Raw genomic sequence first — 20,877 nt, forward strand, 5'->3', positions numbered from 1 at the left:
CAGTATGCACCACAGTTAATAGAGTGACTTCTGTTTCAACTTTGACTCACCACATGATGAACATGGCCCCATAACAGTTCACGCAAAAGTGAAAATGCAGTCATTATCTCACCCTGATGCCAATGGAAAGCCAACTGAAGTAGTAGTCACCACGAAACAGCATCGCAGCAAACAACTGAATTAGTTAGGAACTGGTTTTAAATCATAACGCACTTCACCCGACTTTCCTTTGGCATGGCAGGGAGTTGACTGAGACTGAACTAAAATAACACTGAAATAACAAAGACAAGACAGGATCATAACATTTGTTAACAGTACCTTAGTTGATCGTTTTATTGGTACCAATTTCCCAACAAATCTGCAATTAGACCAACGAACACGCTGTGATACGAGGGCTTTTGGGGCCACTTGGGGCTTGGGCCCTTGGGCAGTTGTTCAGATAGCCCAGTTAGTAATCCAGCCTTGGTAATGAGTGACTATTACCAACACTTTCTGTCATCGACTGATCATTTTAGCGAAGTGCTCCTAGTTCTCAGCAATTTTCAGTAGGTGTTATCATAACTGATATGAACGAATGTAGGTGCTAAGTCATTATAAACTGGACTTATCAATCATGAAGTTAACTGAGGGGAATGAGAAGCAGGTGTAAAGGACAGCTTTTTCCTTTTTCTGAAAGCAGAAGTTATTTTAAATCCCTGCTGTATGTCCAGTTGGTGAGACACCATCCTGATGATCCAGAGCTGTCCCTGATGGGGTTAATCAGACCAAACTTGGCTCCGTGCCATGTAGTTTGTTTCATCTGTTCATCTTTCAACCTGTTTCATTTTGCACAACCTACATTCAGGCACTGCTGTTTTGTTGGTACTTGTGGGGGTTTGTTAGATGTTAGATGATACAGACGTTTCATGTCATGTTTGTTGTTGTAAGTTGGATGCTGCTACTGGATGTCCAAATTTCCTATCTATCTATCTATCTATCTATCTATCTATCTATCTATCTATCTATCTATCTACAGTATCTATCTATCTCATCTGGATGCCATCTTGGGCATATGGGCACCATATTGTGTTTGATAGTGGTGACTGATGACGTGTGTTTTCACCATGGTAAAGTGGTGGCTCTTGAAGTGTTGTGAATTCAGCATTTTGCAAGTGTACTGTTTGTCTGCGAGGGTCCCTATGGGCTGCGTACCACTGACACCTCCTCGTGTACACAGATTGTGTAGTCAGCCTTAAACAGCCACACATGCAGATGTACTCGCTGCACGCGTACACACATGCAGCCGCGCGCACACACACACACAAACACACACTCGCACTCTTTTATAAAGCTAAATCAGCCGTGCGAGAGCCCTACATCTGCCTTTAATCATAACTGATCAGTCTCCCCAATCAACCATTTTGGCCCCGTCCAAAAGGCTCCATTTCCTGACCAGCTTCTTGTCTCTTCTCGCTATTAGTCTCTCTGTGTCTTTTTTAACAACCCCTCTCTAAACACTGCTACCGCCAGGTTTGTCAGCCGCTGTAGATTTAGCTGCCTTGTCGGTAGCGCAACTGTCCTAATCTCTATCACAGCCCCAACTCTGGCCTCGAGGAGTGATCAGACGCAGAATGAGCGAGGGAGAGAATAGGGAGAGAGGCAGACTTGTGCCAGAATTGCTTTTCTTTTTCAAATAAGCAAATGTGTAACGTGGCAAAGGCCCAGTGCAGACCTACCCGCGAGGGTTGGAGGGGTGGGTGGGAGTAGGGGGTTAGAGAGGAGAGGCAGACTTGGCACATTGCTCTGTCTAGTGTTCTGAATTAGTGAGGGTCCCTTTCACCCCCACTCCCACCCCTCTGTACCTTCCCTCCGTTATTTTCTTTGTGTTTTTATCTTTGATCTACTCTTTTTTTTTTTTTCACATCCTCCTAATAGCTAGCGGATTGTCATAACGTAGGCTAATTTATGAAAGCTCAACTGTGCTGGCCTGTGATTTAAGGATCACTTTAGGAGCATGTGCTTGTTTTGGGCTCGTTGGGAAGTATGAGTGATTATGTGTATGTGATTTCTTCCACAGCTTCAGGCCGGTACTGTACTGCTTTATTTCCTGTACACGAAAACCTCATTTCTAAAGACACAAAGATGCTGAAATAATAAACCACCCATGCATCACTTTTTCATGTAACAGGTGAATCAGCCCTGTCAACAACTCACATGTCAACACACAGCTCTCTGCAGGGTTTGGTATATGGGTGAATGGACTGTCTTAAGTTACAAAGGTAGCCGACTTTGCATACGCAAAACTATTCAAACTAAATTAGAAAATGTAGATGTTAATTTGTTATAGAGGTTTTTAATTTATTTGCTTTTGAACATTCAAAAAAGACATACAATCCAGTCCAGTACACTCAAGTAACACTCATTTCTGCAAAGAAATTTCAAATGGATTCTTTTTCTCTTGAAGTGAGGGGTTGGTGGGTTATTCGAGAAGAATTTTTGTTCTATTTGTAGAAAATCTTTTAGCATCTCAAGAGCAATCAGTAAATCAAATGCTCTAACAAATAAAAGGAAAAAAAAATCCCTTAACTGCAGTGGCTGCAGGCCTCTAATAAGCCCATCCAATCGTCTTATTCTGCCCATATGAAAAGACTGAATTGGTTACCTGTCTGTCTACCTACGTCCCTGATTGCCTGCAGCACTCTTCCCTTTGCACAGAATGGCAGAGAAAGTGCAGCCAAAATTTCCACATTACTAGCAAACTAGCTTGACAGCGGTGATTAACAATAACCATGTTTGTTGTTTACGTTCTTACATTCTTACACGTGAGTGATGGTTGTGGGTATGGTTGGTTAGCGACAACAACAATGTGCTGCACTCACAGTACACAGCCTCTGAGCCTGCTCCTCAGCAGCTTGCTAACTCTGTAACACAAAGCACACAGCTCCTGAGCCAAATAACGAGTGAGCAGCAGCGGCAGCGACAGACTGTTGTTCAGCCACTAACCAAGTACCACAAAGCACACAGCCCCTGAGCCCAGTAAAAGAACTGCTGCAGCAGAAACACACTCTTGTAGCTGCTAACGATAGCAGTAAGTGCACAGATCCTGAGCCGAATAGAGCGGAAGCTGTATCGTTGCCAGCTTGCAGAGCTCTGAGATGGCTCCGGGGGTTTGTTGGGTTTCACTGCAGCGCTGACTGGCTCGCTGAGAGATACAGAGTGGTCGCATTCACCGGCTTCATCTCAGCTGCCCGTTGGAGGGCTCCTATCCGGTCCGATCCTTTAAGCTGTATTTATACATTAAAACACCAAAGTTACACACAAACTAGCCAATTAAGGCAGCGGTAGACCAGCAACTGTCACGTTCTGTGAGGTAAAATGACAAAAAAAAATTGGGGGGTGAGCCATGGGAGAACCCCTAGACCCAATCAGATTGTCCCACCGACATTTTTAATGCTTTATACGCCCTTGTTAAAACGTAAGCAGATGTTGTTTGGGGGAGCTTGCTGAAATGACTGGTGTTGTCGCTGACGTTCCCCAAACACACAGCGAGTAACCCCAAATAATGACGTTAATGAGTGCCATATCTTATAGCTTTAATTAAGTCATACAACATTGGAAACCATTTTATTTTCAGTTAAACTTTAGTGTAGTTTCTTAAAGAAATATTCCCAAACAACAGGGATCTCAAAAAGCAGAATTAAAGGGTTCAGAGGAGCAGGTTGTTGGTATGGTGTATCTTCTCAACTCCCAGTAACAGAGATAAGAGTGGAATGTGCTGCAGAGAATATGGGTTATATTACAATAATAGGTCCAGGGAGCAGTGAGTAGTATGTGGGTTAAATTATACTGTAAGCAGGGACCGCTGGACTGTATGTGGGTCATATTACACTTTAAATGGGGACTAGTGCACATGATGTGGGCTATCTCCCAGTTAAATCCAGTCAAATGTATTCAGATTTTAGCCTACTATACACTTGTGCAACTCAGAGGTTCAGCCGTTATTGGTGAAGCTTTTTGTGTGTACTCACATACCACCATAGACATACACTCTAAAATCCTCATAGTCCACTACACAGCAAGGTCATTGCTAAAACGTGTCTCACATATCTCTAATCTTACTCAGACATACGTACACTCACACACAGGAGCAGCTCATCCACACCCCAGTGGCCTGTAAGCCCTCAGATATATAATTTTCTTCAAATGCACCTTTTTAGTTTGTCTGTATCCTCAGTGCCCTTTTTCAATCTGAGCTGCCGACTCATCCTGTCGCGTCCCATCTTTCACAAATCACACAGCGGCGGGGCCATGATCGGAGAGGGACAATTTGTCAGCTGTATGCATGAGTAAGCAACAGATTCACCATCCATTACACTGACCGGACAGAGGAAGGCGGAAAGAGAGGGGAAGGAGGGTTTGCTTGTGTGTATGTGTCTGTGTGTTCATGCTTGCCAACCCTTGTGAGAATGATTTTAAATTTTAGACCTTCAAAGAGAGGGCATTTTTGCAAAGTGAGGACATTCTGGCTGTTCGTCATTTACACGTCTTCGGGTGGTGGAGATGTGGTTTCAGGTTAAAGAAGTTTGCCAAGGTCGGGGAATGGTCAACTTCTGTGTTTAGCAAAATGAAGAAAACGTGGATGTTTAAATAATTCTTGACAGGCCATAGGGCTCTGTGTTGACTTTTTATTTTTTCTGGCTTGGTATAGCGCACTTGAGCCAAAGCCATTATTTTCAAATTGTTGTATGGCAACAGCGGCGCATGAAGATACAGCGGTCGGTAGCTCCTCCAAATTATGCTACATTCTTGTTTTTGTAACTGTCACTTTTTTCAGTTTTATTGCTGAAAAACATATTGTCTATGGCAGAAATACCTTCATCAGCATTGGAGAGTAAAGCAGGTGTTTTAGATTGAGAGCAGCGGACTTTTAGACCATTACAGCCTGCTAAGGGCCATACTTATCTGGCATGGTTCAAGGCTGCTCCTGAATAGTGTCCAATCGCAGGAAAAGGAAATGGACAAATGGGACTCTTGGCTGGCCAAACAACGTGAAATTAGAGAATGTTGTGCCCACAGAGGCCTGTCTCCACCAGAACATCTCAGATCCAGCGGCTGCACTCACCGTGGCGGACCGTGTTTTCAGACCGACACAGTGCAGGACTACAGCAGGATGAGGAGAGACTGTGTATATAGCATCGATGCTTGGCGCTCACACACAGTCAAAGTGGATGGACAGCGTTTCCCAGATGTCGAACTTTTGATGTGAAGCTTTTCTGATGAGGACCGGCTGGTCAGTTCACCTGGCGCCAAGAGTTACTGGGCAAAAAGCCTTAATTCCAGTCGATGTAGTTTCCTTTTCCCTCAGAAGAGCATACTTCCTTTATTATCATCCTAAGGGAAAAAAAGCTGAATTTTATGATATTCAAGAAGCAATTGCAGCTACCACCTATTCAAAGGAAACACAATGAGCTGGCTATAACTCCTCAAAATGCTTGACAACTATGGTGGGCGCTCCTCCAGGCTTGAAGGCCAATGTGGAGCAGTCTTTCATAGAAAGTACAGAAGAACATTACTGTCCAATGTTTCATTTCTCAGTCATCCAGTTAGCTAGCGTAATGGACATTATTGCATAGCAGATTAGCTAATATTACCTCGCTAGCTTCATAGCTAACGACAAGCTTTGCTGTTGATCAGTCCACCACACATGACAAAGTGTCTAGGCACCAACAAACCTAGCTGGCTAACAAATATCCATATAGTTACTGCAGAGTAGCGTACCCCTTTCCAGAGGCAGTAAGGCTAGCATCACTTTTGCTTTGAGGTGTTTACAATTATTTAAGACCGCACTGACATAACAGCAGTTTTTTGCATGACTCCTGTCTCTTTTTTTCCCAAGCAGCTTTCTTTTGTTTGTTTTTTTATTTCATTTTCTTCATTATTGCCTCAATCAGCTTTGCATTTTTTATGGTGTAGGCTCAGCTGTTTCTGGTAGCGCTGAATTATGTAGATTCGCCTGTTCATCCATGGTTAGTCGCACTAGCTCTGCTGTCTGCCCGTGAACGTGCAGAGGGGAAAACTTTTTTGTGTAACTCTCACACCTTATTGGATAAAGTGGGGACAGGATACCAGTAAATTAAGTTTACTACACAGTGGAGGAACTCTGAGACCCATACTGTTCAGATGTGTTTTCCATTTCACCAGTTTTCTGCAGAACAGATGAAACTTTTCAGAGCCTTTGATATGTTTGCATCCACAAGTCTACCAAGCACAATGTGTTCCAATGGAGCGGCCACAGAAATTAATATATTCCCAAAAAGCACATGCGGAGTTGGGGAATTGACACAAAGTCAGCAGCAGAGTCTGAACAGATGCCAATATGTTTAGTTGTGTTTAGATTGTGCAAAATCTGAAGTCCTCAAGGAAGGACTCCCATGCGGATATAGCCTACTTTTTAATCCTCCAGGTACACGCAAAGTAAGCAGACGAGGCTGTGAAATGGGCTGCTTGCATCACAGTTATTTGCCTTCACATTAAAATGCATCTTTACTTTTGAATAGATGGGCAACAGCGAGTTAAAAAGACACAGAGAAGAGATTGAAGTCAGAAAACAAGGGAGAGCGAGGAGGCCACAACTTTTTGCTGCTTTGACACCGCTCTGCCATTTTATGAATAAAAAAGCAGCCCGCATACATATACGCCTTCCTGTGAAGACGATGCATGTGTATGTATGAGGTTGTGTGTGTGTACGTGTCAATGGACTCAGGGAAGACTTCTAGCCTGTGTGTATGTGGTAAACTTTCATCATATTTTTAACTGCGTGTGTGAGATCATGCTGAAACTACCCCTCCTGCTTCACACACTTGTATATGGATGTGTGTATAGGTGCGAGTGTGTGTTTGTGTTGAATCTCCATATGAAGGTGGTTTGATGCCAGGCCTCTAAGGCCCTGAATAGAGTAACAGACACATCTCATACATCTGCTTTTGTTAGCGCTAGAGAAACGTCCACACGGGTGTGTGTATGCGTGTGTGTGTTTCTCTATGTGTGTAGAGTATGTCAGAGAGATTAGCAGAGTAGCAGCCAAGTTTTGTAGTTTTACAGAACATGAAAAACCACGAGTGGTCCCACACCACCAGTGAATGAGAACCTCTCTCTGCTTGTAAAGCTCACATCTGAACTCTGGAGTCGTCTAACAGCACCACAAAGACTTCACTGAGACTTGTTTTAACACTCTGAGCCCATGATTGAATGGCTATTCAAAAAGGAAATATTTGATATCTTTGATTTTTTTTATTTTTTCTACCATGTTGGGACCAAATTGTTGTTGTGCTTTGTGATATATAGACAGTATGGTGGCAAATTAGCTGCTACGCACACAGTGACCTCCGGCAGGTTATCATGAAGAGGCTCAAGATCACAAATGATTTGGAGCTTTGTGTTTTTTAAACCTACTATTATATAGCATTCAGTTTAAAGCTGTGTAATATGAGTCGAATGTTAAATTACAAATGCATAAATGTCAATCTGTTTATATTACTAGTGCAGTGTCTGTTCAAAATATGCTGCTCACAGATCCAATCCATCCTTAACCTCTCATAGACTCATCGGGGTGCCCTGATAATATCAAACATGACCACCATCAACTACAGAATAGGACCACACAGAAGGATCCTTGAAAATATATTGTAAGTAAGTTTTTTCTTTTTACACAAACTTCACACAGGATTTTACACAGGTGTGATGAAGGTGTACCTCCGAGTGTTGTATTGGTTACAACACTTTATTACTTTTATATAGCTAGGGTTAAGAAACAGTGCACAAGCTCAATTCTGAGAAGAGGAAATAAACTTATGCACAAGAAGAATTCTGTCAGCTGCTAAAAGAACAGCAGCACTGAAGAACAGCACATGCAACACAGCAGCACTGTTGTCTCTTCATAAACTCAATACATGTGAGTGCAGAAATGCACCTAAACTCGCACACACACAAATGCACCTACACACTTTCTCACATTGGCTTCTGCACTCCTCTGTCCGTACACAAAGATTTCCCACACACACACACACACACACACACACACACACACACACACACACACACACACACACACACACACACACACACACACACACACACACACACAGACACCTCTGGTGTGAATGGCCCTTGGCCACAGGCAGAGTTTTCACAGTAAACTAACCTTGATCAATAACCTGCTATGGACCTCAGCAAAACCCACTGTTCTCCCTACTGCTGGATTTCAATATCACGCCTGTTTGAACACTCTAGCCACGGGCCAACTGTGTGTGTGCATGTGTGTGTGTGCACATGTGTGTGTATGCATGTACAACTGCTGCCGCTGCATGAATTTACGAGAGCCTCTGAGCATGTGTGAATGTGTTTTTGGCCTCGTGTGTATGTGCTCAAAGAAATCTTTGTGCATGAATTTTAGAGTGTGTGAGTGTGTGTGTGTGTGTCTGAGGGAAGCCTCGGGGTCCGCTGTGAACGGTGCTAACTGGCCCTCTGAACTCTTCCCTGTGAAGAGAAAGAGAAAGCCACCGGGCATGTGCAAAGGACAGCATGCCATTTACCTGGGCTACGGATGGTTTTTAAAACTGGCATGAGGGACTTCCACACACACACACACACACACACACACACACACACACACACACACACACACACATACACATACACACACATACTCTCTCTCGCTCTCTCTCTCTCTCTCTTACACACACACACACACACACACACACACACACACACACATACACTGAAGACTCTCCTGCCTTTTGCCTCAAACTCTAAAGCACACCTTTGCTCCCTCGCCTCAAACACAAACACACTTCAAAAGTTTTTTTTTTTCATTTTTTATTTTTTATTTTTGGAAGCGATACAGTCAGTCCTACCCCTGCATTTAAAGAGCCTAACCGCTCCCTTCATGTGCCCTTTTCTCGCTTCCTGCCTCTGCAAAAAGGCCCCACCGCGCCAAAAAAAACGTGCTAGTTTACATCCAGTGCTACAACTTGAGACAACCTTTGGCTCTCCAAGGTGTTCGCCTCACAGTGCTCTTTATATACGGTGAAGTGTGAAGTGTATACGGCCCCTGCTCCTGCTCGAGCTGGGCCTTTAGAAGAGTAATAGAAAGTATTTCAGCGTGGGTAAATAGTCAGGAAAACAACAAACTCTGAACTCTAAATGTGGTCATGTGGATGTTGAACAATAGTTTATCTCAAAACAGAATATGTCACACTGCTTTTCCAGTAAGGAGAAGTGAAACAGCCAACTTTTATATTTTCATCAGAGCTCAGTAGTGTTAAAAAAAAAAAAAAAACTCGAGCCCATCTGCCTTATCTGAACCCGTGTGTGTGTGTGTGTTCATTAGTCTTAATGTACCTGTCTGGGCGTGTGTGTGAGTTGGTGGTTGAATACAGCTGACCCAGATGTGTTAAGTGGGTCATGGGAACACCACCGCCCACACACTTGGGGTTATGGGTAGGCAGAAGCGCTCTGGTGTATGTGTATGTGTGTATAGATGGGGTTAGGACACTGGGGCAGTGCCCTGATTATACTCAGATTAGTTTTGGGAATTCATCGCTCCTCCTCCTGAGCTTTACCCCCCCTCCAACTCTGTCTCCCTCTACTTTTTCTCTCTTCCCTCTGTTCCTCCTCTTTACTTTCTCTCTCTCTCCTTTCAGCTTTAGCGCAATACCACTTATGTGTTGTTTTTTTATGATAGTGATTGCATCTCCATGTTTCATGTTTCTCCATGAGCTTAATACAGACCTTCATCAAATGTTTAGTGAAGTATTTAACCCTTTCATGCATGAATTATTAAATCACAACAATATTGTGTTTGATGTTTGTTTTTACTGCTAAAGAAGTAAAACATCGTGCCAATAACCTTTTGTTCAGTGTATGTTATTTTGAAGGAGTAATGTAAATGTCCACTGCAGTGAACACTCTTTATCAATGGTGTAGAAAGTGATTATGGAATAACTGTTAAATCCTTTTATTTTCAGAAATCCAGACAGGTAAAAACAATTATTTTCAACTAAATATGTGATGTTAGGGATACTTTTATCCAGATTTTAATTATATTTGTCTTGCACATCTTTTTTCTGTGTCAACAAATACATTTGCCCACTCCGGGTTATAACGTTATCCGCCAAAGGATATATTCTGGGCCTGTATTTAGATAAAATTGGCCCTTATTTAGATGAAACCTTAAGACTGGATCTTGTTTATAGAGTTAAATAATGTGTAATGCCTAAATTGTGACTTTTAAGTATCACAGTTTAGGAACATTTTGTTCCATCAATTCAATTCTTTTTATTATTTTTTTTCATATAGCTCGTTTCCTGGTGTAAATTTCTACCCAAAAAAATGAACAAAAAACAAAACAAACAAAAAAATGGAGGAGAAAAGAAGAAATGATCAGTTTAAAGACACTAAAACAATTTCATCCTAGGCCTTTTACTACATGGAACCTGTAATTTGTTACATCACGTCTTTTCCCTTAAAAAGATCATCAAAATAGTATTTTTTCTATCCACCTGTTGGCGCATTTTCAATTTGTTTGGGGGTAATTGAAGAAATATTGCAACAACAGAAAAAAAAGCACCAAAAAAAACAAGTTTTTATCTTACATAAAGTAAAAAAGTCTTGACCCGATGACCAAATGTGCCTCAAACATGGTGAGAAAACACTTAAGACCTTGGTGATGCTGTACTGGGAACATTGTGAGTTTTTGTTGAGGGGCCTGGCCTGGGCGGCAAGAAGGCCAGTTGTTGAAAAATTGCTGTAACTCTATTGAACATGGTCGACTCTTAAAAAAACAGTCCCAGCTTGAACACATTAATACCCCGATATTCGCCTAAAGTCATTTCAGCATGAAATTACATTTATACTTCTATGTACTCCTGCTAGCAGGTTGACCAAATACACCTCAAATTTCGTGGTAAGATTCTTAAGGCCTTGGTGACACTATATATATGGTGAACACTGAGTTCTCATTGGATGTTGTTGCAGTGGCAAGGAATTGTTCGCCATTAAACAGGAAGTACTTATAACTTCTGTCTAAATGGTCCAATCTTTCCCAATTTTCACATGCTTGACTTCCTGTGACTTCCTAGTCTTTGTTTGATCCTGAATACTGACTGGTCCTTCTCTCGTTTCTTTCCGGTGCCATTCTGGTTGCCTCCCCAGCATGAGTGGAAATGGGGCATGGAGCTGGGCGGGACGGCTGGGAGGAGAAATGGCAGCCAGGGTGGCATGCTGACTGGAGGAGTGCCAACTGCTCTCAAGCAGGTAGGGATCCATGCCAACTCTGCCTCCATCTCTTTCTGCCTCTCTGAACCAGTGGCCGTCATGCTCACTGACATTCAAAGTTTGCTACCCACAGTAGAGATTCAGTACTTTTTTCTTATTACTTTATCTGTCACCTCTGCAGTGGTGAATGTGCTACAGCACCACTGTTGTTAGTCGATGTGGTCCTCATTGCCTCAGTGTGTGTTTGTGTGTGTTTGTAAGTGTGTCTGAGTCTGTTTTTAGCTGTCTAAAAACAGCTTTCCTCACCAGAGCATAATAAGTTTATATGTATCAATTGTGCAAGCTCTTTATCATAGAATGCACAACAATTACAGTGAATAGGTCGTTTCAATTAACATATGATTAGTCATACAAATATGTATTAAAAGAAAATCACCAAAGTAGGATTAGAATGTAAGATTAAAAAATACATGAAATAGAGCAGAGGGTAGAGTAAAAAATATAGGAATAAGATAAAAGCTAATATAAACTAGAATAAAATGTAACACTGTGGTAGATAGGTGGTGATGGTAAAACAGATGGATACGTATTGTTTATACATACACATGATGACAGAACAGTATAAACATACATACATACATGTACATCCATCCAAACATAAACACGTATATACCCAGGAGATCGATGATGTAAACACCTCTGCTTGTCCTGCTGTTTTCCTGTGCACTGTTGGCGCGGACCACTGTCCGACCATCGTGTGCATTAGCGTGATCCTGGATGTTGTGTTGGAGACAGGTCTCTGTAAAAAATCTGGGCGCAACTGTCTTCTGATTTTCTGCTGGTTGGCCCGGTTGGATGGTCAACCAGTGTTGCGTGACGACAGCATCATTGTGATGAGCTTCAGAACTCAAGAGTTCAACAGTCTTATTGGCCTGTGGATGAAGCTGCTCCTAAGCCTGGTGGTCAGGACCGGATGCTGCGGTACCATCTGCTAGACCGAGGGATGCAGAACAGATTGTGGCTGGGGCTGATTGGGTTCTCCGATGATCCTGTTGGTCTTCTTGCTGCACTGCTGAATGGGAGCTTGTCATCTCACAAGGGGCCACGTAATTCTGGCTGAAATTTCCTCATTTATGAAGTTGGTTATGAAGCACTTTGAGCTGCATTTGCTTGTTTTCATGAATGCACTCAGAGTACCGTACTATCACTTAATGTTATGATCTACATGCTGTCTGCCAAGCCCAGACTGCCAAAGGACAGTGGCTGTAACTGGCTCTGAGACAGATTGAGAACATCAGGTGTTTTAATTCAACCAGTGTCAGCCTGTGAAACATGGCTGCTTGGGCCAAACTGGCCCTCGGCTACACACTCTAATGTTTATATGTGTAAGTATGAGCCAAATGCATCCCCTCAACACACAGGTCAAAAGCTATGAACTCAGAGTGGGCATGTGCCAGAGACATGGCGGGCCTGCCAATTGCTACAAGCCTGTGGCCAGACGGCGAGTGTACAGGGGTCAGGAGCAGCCAAGTGGAGTCCAGTGAGGGATAGCCTGGTTTAGTGTTGGCCAAACAACGCCCCCAGGCTGGCTGGACTGACTCAACATGACTGCTGAGTGTGTAGACAGACTGAGACAGAGACGGCTGAGCCTGTCCTCTGTGGGATTGGTTTGCTGTTTACTGGCCAAAGTGGGTGATGAGAGATCTGAGGTAGATATCCCCTCTCTAAAAAATATTGCTAAGAGATGGGAACATATTTGTTAAAGTTAGAACATTATTGTTAAACTTAAGTATTTTGTGTTGTATGTTGTGTCTCCACAGAGGTTAGAAAAGTTTTGAGCCTGACCGATCCTTTTTGGGGCTGATGCCAGTACTAATATTAGGACGTAAAGCAGGGTCCCGGGGGGCTGGAGCCGATCCTAGCTGACATTGGCCAAGAGGTGGGGTACACCCTGGATAAGTAGCCCTCACAGGGACGACATATAGGGACAAACAACCATTCACGGTCACATTCACATCATATTTAGAGTGACCAATTAACCTCACTATACAGAAATACATGTAAAATGTCATTACATTTCTTTATTTAATTTTTAGTATTAATTTATAATTTATTTACTTTTCTTTTCGCACACTTTTAATTTGGGCTTTATTAATTTATGTTAATATTTTGTATTTTTGGTCTGATCCTGATCTGAATCCTGAAACATTGTGCATGTGCTAACTCTAAGTCTGACTGATACTACTCTTTCCCTTGATATTGGCCAAATATTTGTTCGAAATAACATCCGTACAGTAAAAAACAACTTATTCTTCAACAACCTACTCAGTTTAAATACAGAAAGTCCTGGTTTAAAGTTGATCAGCTTGTGATCCTGTGTATTTTTGCCCACTTGGACATCAGAATTCAGCCACATCAGCTCATACAAATACAATCACATTCACACACTCTCATTTTGACTTGGATGCAACGATAGGCTGATCTGAAAAACCTGGCTAAATAAGAGCAGTGCTGTAACAGCATGCTGAGCTGGGCCGAACAGTTAAGTGCAATAAAGAATCAGATTTTGATGGATTTTTCTCCCCAATTATTTTTTAAACATGAGCTAAAAGCTTGTTTTTATCCCCCCTCGTGCTTTAATGTATTCTGAAAAATTGCCTAACTGGGTAGTTATAGTTATTTCTTTATTTTTTCCCTTTTTCTGATTCTATCCATTTCCCATTTACAGATATTAAATTACACACACACACACACACACACACACACACACACAAACACACACACATTGTAGATGAAATAGTGCTGACCCCCCCCTTAGGCGGTCAGTGCCTCCCTTTGGCACAGCCCTGGTTGGTACAAGTCCAGAGTCCTTGAGGTAAGATGGCACAGGCCTGATCTTGGCACACAGGCACTGCAGTGGCTAGTGTCTGTACTAGCCTTTGCGCACACAGTACAGGTGCCACTCGGCTAAACACACACACACACACACACACACACACACACACACACACACACACACACACACACACACACACTATAGCACACAGGCTCAGGACAGCCAAAGCTAAATCTACCGCCAAGTCCACTTACAGGCCATGGGAGGATAAACACACACTTTGGCCAAATACACACACACATGCAGCCAAAACCAACCTCGACCACTCTGTGGCCAAAGGCATTTGCAGCACAGTCCCACTCAGCAGGGAATCCCAGCATTTGGCTCTCCATCACTCTGGGAAAATCCATCTACGAGGGAAGAAAAGGAGGGAGGGAGGGGGGTTGTGGTAAGAAAAGCTGGACAATCAAATATTACACAGTGTTTAACACTTCATTTTCAATCCCAGCCGATTCCATTCCCCGCCAGTGTTAATTGCTGCTGTGCTACCTGCCACCAGTGGTCCTTTATGAAATGACTTCTGAATTGAAGCATATGGACGAGGAACCGCAACGGGAGCCGGGAATGACTTGAGGAAGGGTCCCATTAAATAAGAGCTGGCTAATTACTTTGTCCTCCCTTTTGTCCTGCGCTATCCGGGCTCTCGCCGCCGTTCATATATCTTACTGTAATGAGTAAAGCCAGGGCCCGGCACCTGCGCTCAGTAATTAAACATATAAATTCTCCCCACACGGAAATATGTGTACTCACCAGGATTGATTTATAAGGCTCTCTAAATTGCACTGTTGAGCTTATTTTCATTGGCTGTTTTTTTTTCAGAGGGATTGGGAAGGGGAGAGTCGTTCATCAGCTCACTGGTGGAAAGCTCAATCTTTTAAAACACTTGTCTTCTCAGAGTCAAGTTTCCTTTTTTCCATTGTTACTGTTTGTGTTGTGGGTGAGGATGGGGGACAGGCTGGGCCTTTTGGATGCTGAAATGAGCTCTTACACGTTTGCAGCCAAGAACTCCAATGAAAAATGTTCTCATAAAAGCATAGCATGATCAAATAGGGATCCAAACCACACAGGTCTGTGACTCATATGGGTTTCTTCTGCTATTAACTTACTCATACTGTACAGTAGAAAACACTGAGAGCAATGGAGGGATCAGTTTTAGTATAGTTCATACGTTCCTTTTCTCAGTCTGAATATTTATGGCAAGTCTCATTTAATGGGTTTTATACCTAGCTCTGCAGAATGTTTCCACAATATAGATGAACATATGTGTCTTTAGGCAGCTGTTGAAAAAATCATTTTCATCATTACTTTTATTGTATATTGTATCAAAGGATCAGTTTAACTAAAAATTTTAATTCAGTCATTATCTACGGGTTTCGTACAGTAGATGTAGTGATTAATGTTAAATAAAATAAAATGGCTCCATACAGCTCGTCCAATGTAATCAAAGTCTCCAGAAGCCCCAAGATACCACATTAATGTGAAAGGACGTTATTTACGTCCTTTTTAGGCTGAAATTTTCACTGTAGCCGCTAAGCTAAAAGCGTTAGCGCACAGTGCATCTGTCCAGTCGAGTCCAGTGTTTAAATAACTTCTATGACTCAGGAGGTAGAACCAATCTCAGGGTTGGTGGATCGATTCTTGGCCGCAGCAGTCTACATGTTGAAGCGTCCTTGGGCAAGATACTGAAACCCCAAATTGCTCCCAGTGTCTCTTCAATCGATGTGTGAGTCCGTATGAATGGTTATCACTCATGGTGAGCAGATGGCACCTTGCATGATAGCCTCTGCCATCAGTGTATGAATGCGTGTGTGAATGGTTGAATGCTGACTTGTGTTGTAAAGCAGTTTGAGTGGTCGCTAGGACTTGAAAAGTGCTATATAAGTAGTCCAAAGCTGCAACACTGTTTTGTTGTCCAGAGATGTTTTGTGGACTATGAAACTTCACCTGACTTTCCATCAGCATGACCGAATTTTCATTTTTGGGTGAACTGTTCCTTAGATAAATGGATATAGGAGGTGTGACAGAGGCATATCCTTTCAATTCTTTCATGATACATTTTTTTTCTTGTAGATTTACCCTATACAGCTGAATCACTGAGAGCTAACATTGGGCTTTTAAAAAGCATCAATGCCATCCAACCCTGATGTGACAAAAAATGTTGAGCCTACTGTGGATTCAAGTACTGTTGACCAGGGTGCTGCATAGACATTATGAGGGAAAGGGGGCCCAGTTTAACAAAATGGTATACTTTAACAATGTGTTTCATTGACAGATAGCAGAATGCAGAAAGTGAAAGTTCATTCTTGACCTTGAAAACAAGATTCTGACAAAGAATATTACAGACTATAACAGCCACACTAGTTTTTTCAGAAAGTTTCAACCCCGTCTCGTGGTGATGACAAAGGGAGCTACTTCAGTGACAACTGGGCAAACTCTATCTGCTGGCCAAGAAATGAGAAGTGGTTGAAAGCTTTGGAAAAAGAAAAAGAGTGGGTCTTAGAAGGTTTTGAGAATCGACCAGCTCCTATAGCATCAGTTATATCAGAACTGAGGAGTATTTCTTGAGCAATACATGGCCCTGCAGAGTCACAAAAGACTTTCCTCTTCTCCTGATTTATCAACTGGCTCCACTGGTAGCGCTCTCCCACTGATAATCTGATTGTAAGCCCATGCTCGTTGATAGACGGATGGTTCGTCCAGTCACCTGCCAAGTATTCCTTGAAAGTGCCTGCCCTTCTCCAAACAGTCTCTAGCGGCTCCTTTCCTGATGGTAAAAGATCGAGCAAACCATTCTGGCACGACTGGTTTGGAACTTCTCCAGCTGTTACACTGAGCATCTAATGAAACTACTATGATCTCATGAAAGTCTCGAGTTGCACCATAGGAAGTGTACGAGGTAGCATGGTGCCGAACAAGCAACAATAGCTGCAGTTTGCATGTCTCTTTACCGACAGGGGAAGTACTGAGTCGGTCGAGGTCATATTTGTTGGGATTTTACATGATCTTTGTATTTACATTGGTTATTTACAGTAGATTTATGAAAAATCATAGAAAAGGTTTAATGTAAATTGGTGTGAAAGGTCCGAATACTTGTGCTGGAAGGGACGCATTTGGCCATCACTTGTGTAGAGGGTCCTCTCAAGTCGGTCGCTGACAGAAACATTTATCCAGACAGCTAAGATGATGCATTATCATCTAATGAATGAGATTACCCTTTCTAATAATAATAATAATAATAAAAGCAGCAGCAACAACAATTGTACTAATGAAAATAGTGTTTATTTAAATGTAGCCTATGAGAGCAGAGGTTTCAGTGGATATACTCATCAACACCACTTCTCCACAACTGATGGTCTTTTTAAATTCCACATATGCAGACTCTGTGAGGCAGCATATAAAACCATATGAGCCTCATTCTCCTCCATGGCTGATGGAATTCCCTATTAGCCGACTGGAGAATGTTTCCCAGCTGGGAGTCTCAGTTTGAATGTGCTGTGTTAAAACCTAATGAATGTCATAATTAACTGGATATACTTTACATTTAGAAGGGATCGGCTGTTATAAAACCGTCTACCTTTTAACCCCTTGTTCACCCCTTTCTTAGTCTCTCTCCTGCTCTCTCTTTATTCATTTCTAAAGATGACATTTTTTTTTTGTATTTAGTTCGCATTATTTTTTCTCTGTTTCATGTTCAATTTCTTTTCTTTTTTTTTCTGGTTTTGGCAGGGGCCTGCAGCTTTCGCAGCATTCCAGACACTTTTGTTAATAAATCATTGGGAAGTTAATGAAAACGGCATTCAGGCATATCCAAAATGATTGTGTTCTTTGTCATGCTAATAAAGTGAAAGATGTTCATCCAATGGGTGAATGCCTGCACATTACCAGCAACTTCTGATTATGTGTGTGCCTGTTGCACCTCCTTCTCTCTCCCTCACCCTACCCCTGTTTTCTCTCACCCTCTCCTTCTCACAGACGGATGTTTTAGCATATTTATCTCATAGGTTATCAACATGAATCCAATGGGTTCCCGAAGCAGACATTTGTGTCACTCTAAATTGCTCGGAGGGAAATAAAAGGAGATGGTCGCCTTGACTTGTTGATGACCTATACTTTTTCTCCTCGACACCCCCCCTCCTGTCTTCATTTACCACCTTTGTGTCAGGGCTCTACACACAGGAGAACAGAACTTCATTTACCTCAAAACTTAGAAATGAAGTTGGCAGCTTCTGCCAGTGGTTTCATGGGCAGTGACATGCAGGAGGTGGCAAGGTTCACCCAGTCAGGCAAATTGTTAGAATACATTGGGGCACAATGAAAAGAAAAGCATATAAATATTGTATTTAAACACCGGAAAAGTTTTAATCTCCTGATTAAAAAGTGAACGCTGAGCTTATTTTAGGATTCATTCTTGTCTCTATAGTGTTACGCTTTTCATAATTTGCAGACTCCTTAATCCAATCTTACTATGCGCAGTACGTTCTTTATCCGCATCGCTGTTTGTGTAACAAATCCTTCATTTTTCAGTTTTGAAAAATGTACAGTATTCTCTTTTTTAGTGAATCTGTGTTGTAATCGCACAATCTATTGTGTTATTATTTATTATGCTCTGGTAACAAGGAAAACATTTTTAATTTGAGATGAACTGATTTACAATAACAGGCTGTTTTATAGTGAATACAGCACGGTATGATCATAAACCTTAACTGACACATGACAGTATTTCACAGTAACAATATTGAGGTGAGCAGCATCGCAACACAGTGTCTTACAGCGAGTACTCACTGTAAACACGTATGTTTAAAAATCACAATCATCATTTTCCCTTGTATTTATGGCTGCTACTTAACTGTCATGTAACTGTCAGACTCTGGGTCAGATTGTCTATATTTACAGTAAAACAACACTGTATTTTGTAATTGAGTTTTAATTTGCAAACTCTTATGTTCCTTATTTTGATTCATATCTCACATACAGTAGCACGCAGTGACATCTGCATCAAATAACGTTTATCAGAGCATATTCACATTGTATTTGTTCACAATTATATTACGATTGTGACTGTATTTTATCAGAAAATAGCAAATGATTCAGTCAAATAGTAACCACTAGTAACTGATGTCCTCAATTTATGCAGGATTTGAAATCACAAGCAAAAATGAATTCATTTTATGTATTACATCTACTGTATAACTGTACATGTAAATACACATGATGTAGTCCAGAGTCTAACTTTACACTGCAGTGATCTAGCCTGTCTCTTGACAGGATTTGATTGATTTTGTCTTCTGTATCCTTTAACAAAGGCTGTCAGTTGTCTGGAATGATGGAAAGCATAAAGCAGTAATCTGATATTTAACCCTGTGACAGAAAGTAATTTCATTTTGACATTTTGAAAGAAAGAAAAAGGGAAAAAAAATGCTTATTATTTCACTTATTGTGAAATCCTTAGAAATATTTTTTGCTTAGCTAGGTAATTCTGTTGCAACATGAAGACATGTTTGTGACTCCCTGCTAAGGAATCTGAACTTCCACATGTTGATATGAAGTGTCTGTATTCAAAGGACTGAAATTATCATTTTAATTTAAAAGTTATCATTTTAATTTAAGTTCTATTTCGCTAATATTGTTAATTGTTATTTATAAACATAGTTTTTCAGGAATTAAAATCCGCATAGAATTACTAAAAAATGTTTGATTGTGACCATTTTCTCTTAAATAAATCATCAATGAGTAAAATTCAGCTGTGAACATCAGCAGTGTTGTAATTCTCTGATAAACCTGATGCATGTTGTTCCCAGGCTTGTTGGCTAGTGACTCCTTCAGACCAAAACCAAGGAGACTTTTTTTCTATTTATTAGAAAACAGGCAGATATTGATGGAGTAATTTTGTGTAGCAGAAATATTTTTTTCCTGGTTCCTGTCCTGCTATTTATCCAATGACCAGCTTTATCTTGCAACCCCATGTGGATGGTCACAACCTCCAGGTTGGTGACCGCCGTTACGGTGGATATCTGAGCCAGAAGACTTTGTGAATTTGACTGAGCTAAAGCAATAATACAATATGATAAAAGAATTTGTGATTTCCTTTAAAATTAAGATTCAAAAGCCGAGACTGAAACTACATGATTGTTTGTTCCTTTGTACTCAAAACTACAGAGCTTCACTTCATCGTTACAGATATTTCTCACCACCCTAACTGCTCTCCACCGACGTGCACATCCTGTCTCTTTTCTCTTTTCTGTCTCGTCCATAGATTGGTCAGGCCTGAACGCCTGCAGCTCCAGGTACATTGGTCTGATTTTTTCTTCTTCTTCTTTTTTTTTTTTTCCATAAAGCCCAAGTGTGAAAAAGGGAATGGAATATTTGATGGGGATGGGCTCCCATAATCAAGCTGAAATCTCCATCATTATCCTGTATCAGCCGATCCCTTTTTAAAAAGCACTGCGAGTTACTGGTGTTTTACATGAATTTTGGGGCTCTGCGGTGCTACCGGGAGCCGAATACATTTGTCAGGTCGAGCCTCTCTTACAAATGCACTGCATGCAGTCTCTCTTTTTTTTTATACACACACAGTCACACACAGTCACACATAAACCCTTCAGTAATGGCAAAATCACAAATGAAGCGGGGTAAGCTGAACAAGCGTGATTCTGTGTGTGTGTGTGTGTATAAGAGACAGAAAAACAGAGAAAATGTGTGTATTTAAATATAGATGCATATAATGTCTG

At 41.5% G+C, this 20,877-nt stretch overlaps 1 protein-coding gene across 4 annotated transcripts in view; it reads left to right on the plus strand.

Annotated features, from left to right (window-relative positions):
• Positions 1-20,877, plus strand: part of LOC311270440 (uncharacterized protein) — a 171,334-nt gene that overhangs the window by 22,690 nt on the left and 127,767 nt on the right. For 3 of the 4 annotated variants that reach the window (XR_014624258.1, XM_084375297.1, XM_084375298.1), the window contains exon 2: positions 11,191-11,292. Coding sequence is in view for 3 of the 4 variants with exons in the window: in XM_084375297.1 (XP_084231423.1) it covers positions 11,191-11,292 (102 nt within the window). In the remaining variant the exon portion in view is untranslated. Of the gene's footprint in view, positions 1-7,578; positions 7,665-11,190; positions 11,293-20,877 lie in introns of all 4 variants that reach the window. The other variant, XM_084375299.1, reaches the window with a different exon arrangement.

The sequence above is a fragment of the Pagrus pagrus genome (genome assembly GCF_965226575.1).
Source record: "Pagrus pagrus genome assembly, chromosome: 15".
NCBI lineage: Eukaryota > Metazoa > Chordata > Actinopteri > Spariformes > Sparidae > Pagrus > Pagrus pagrus.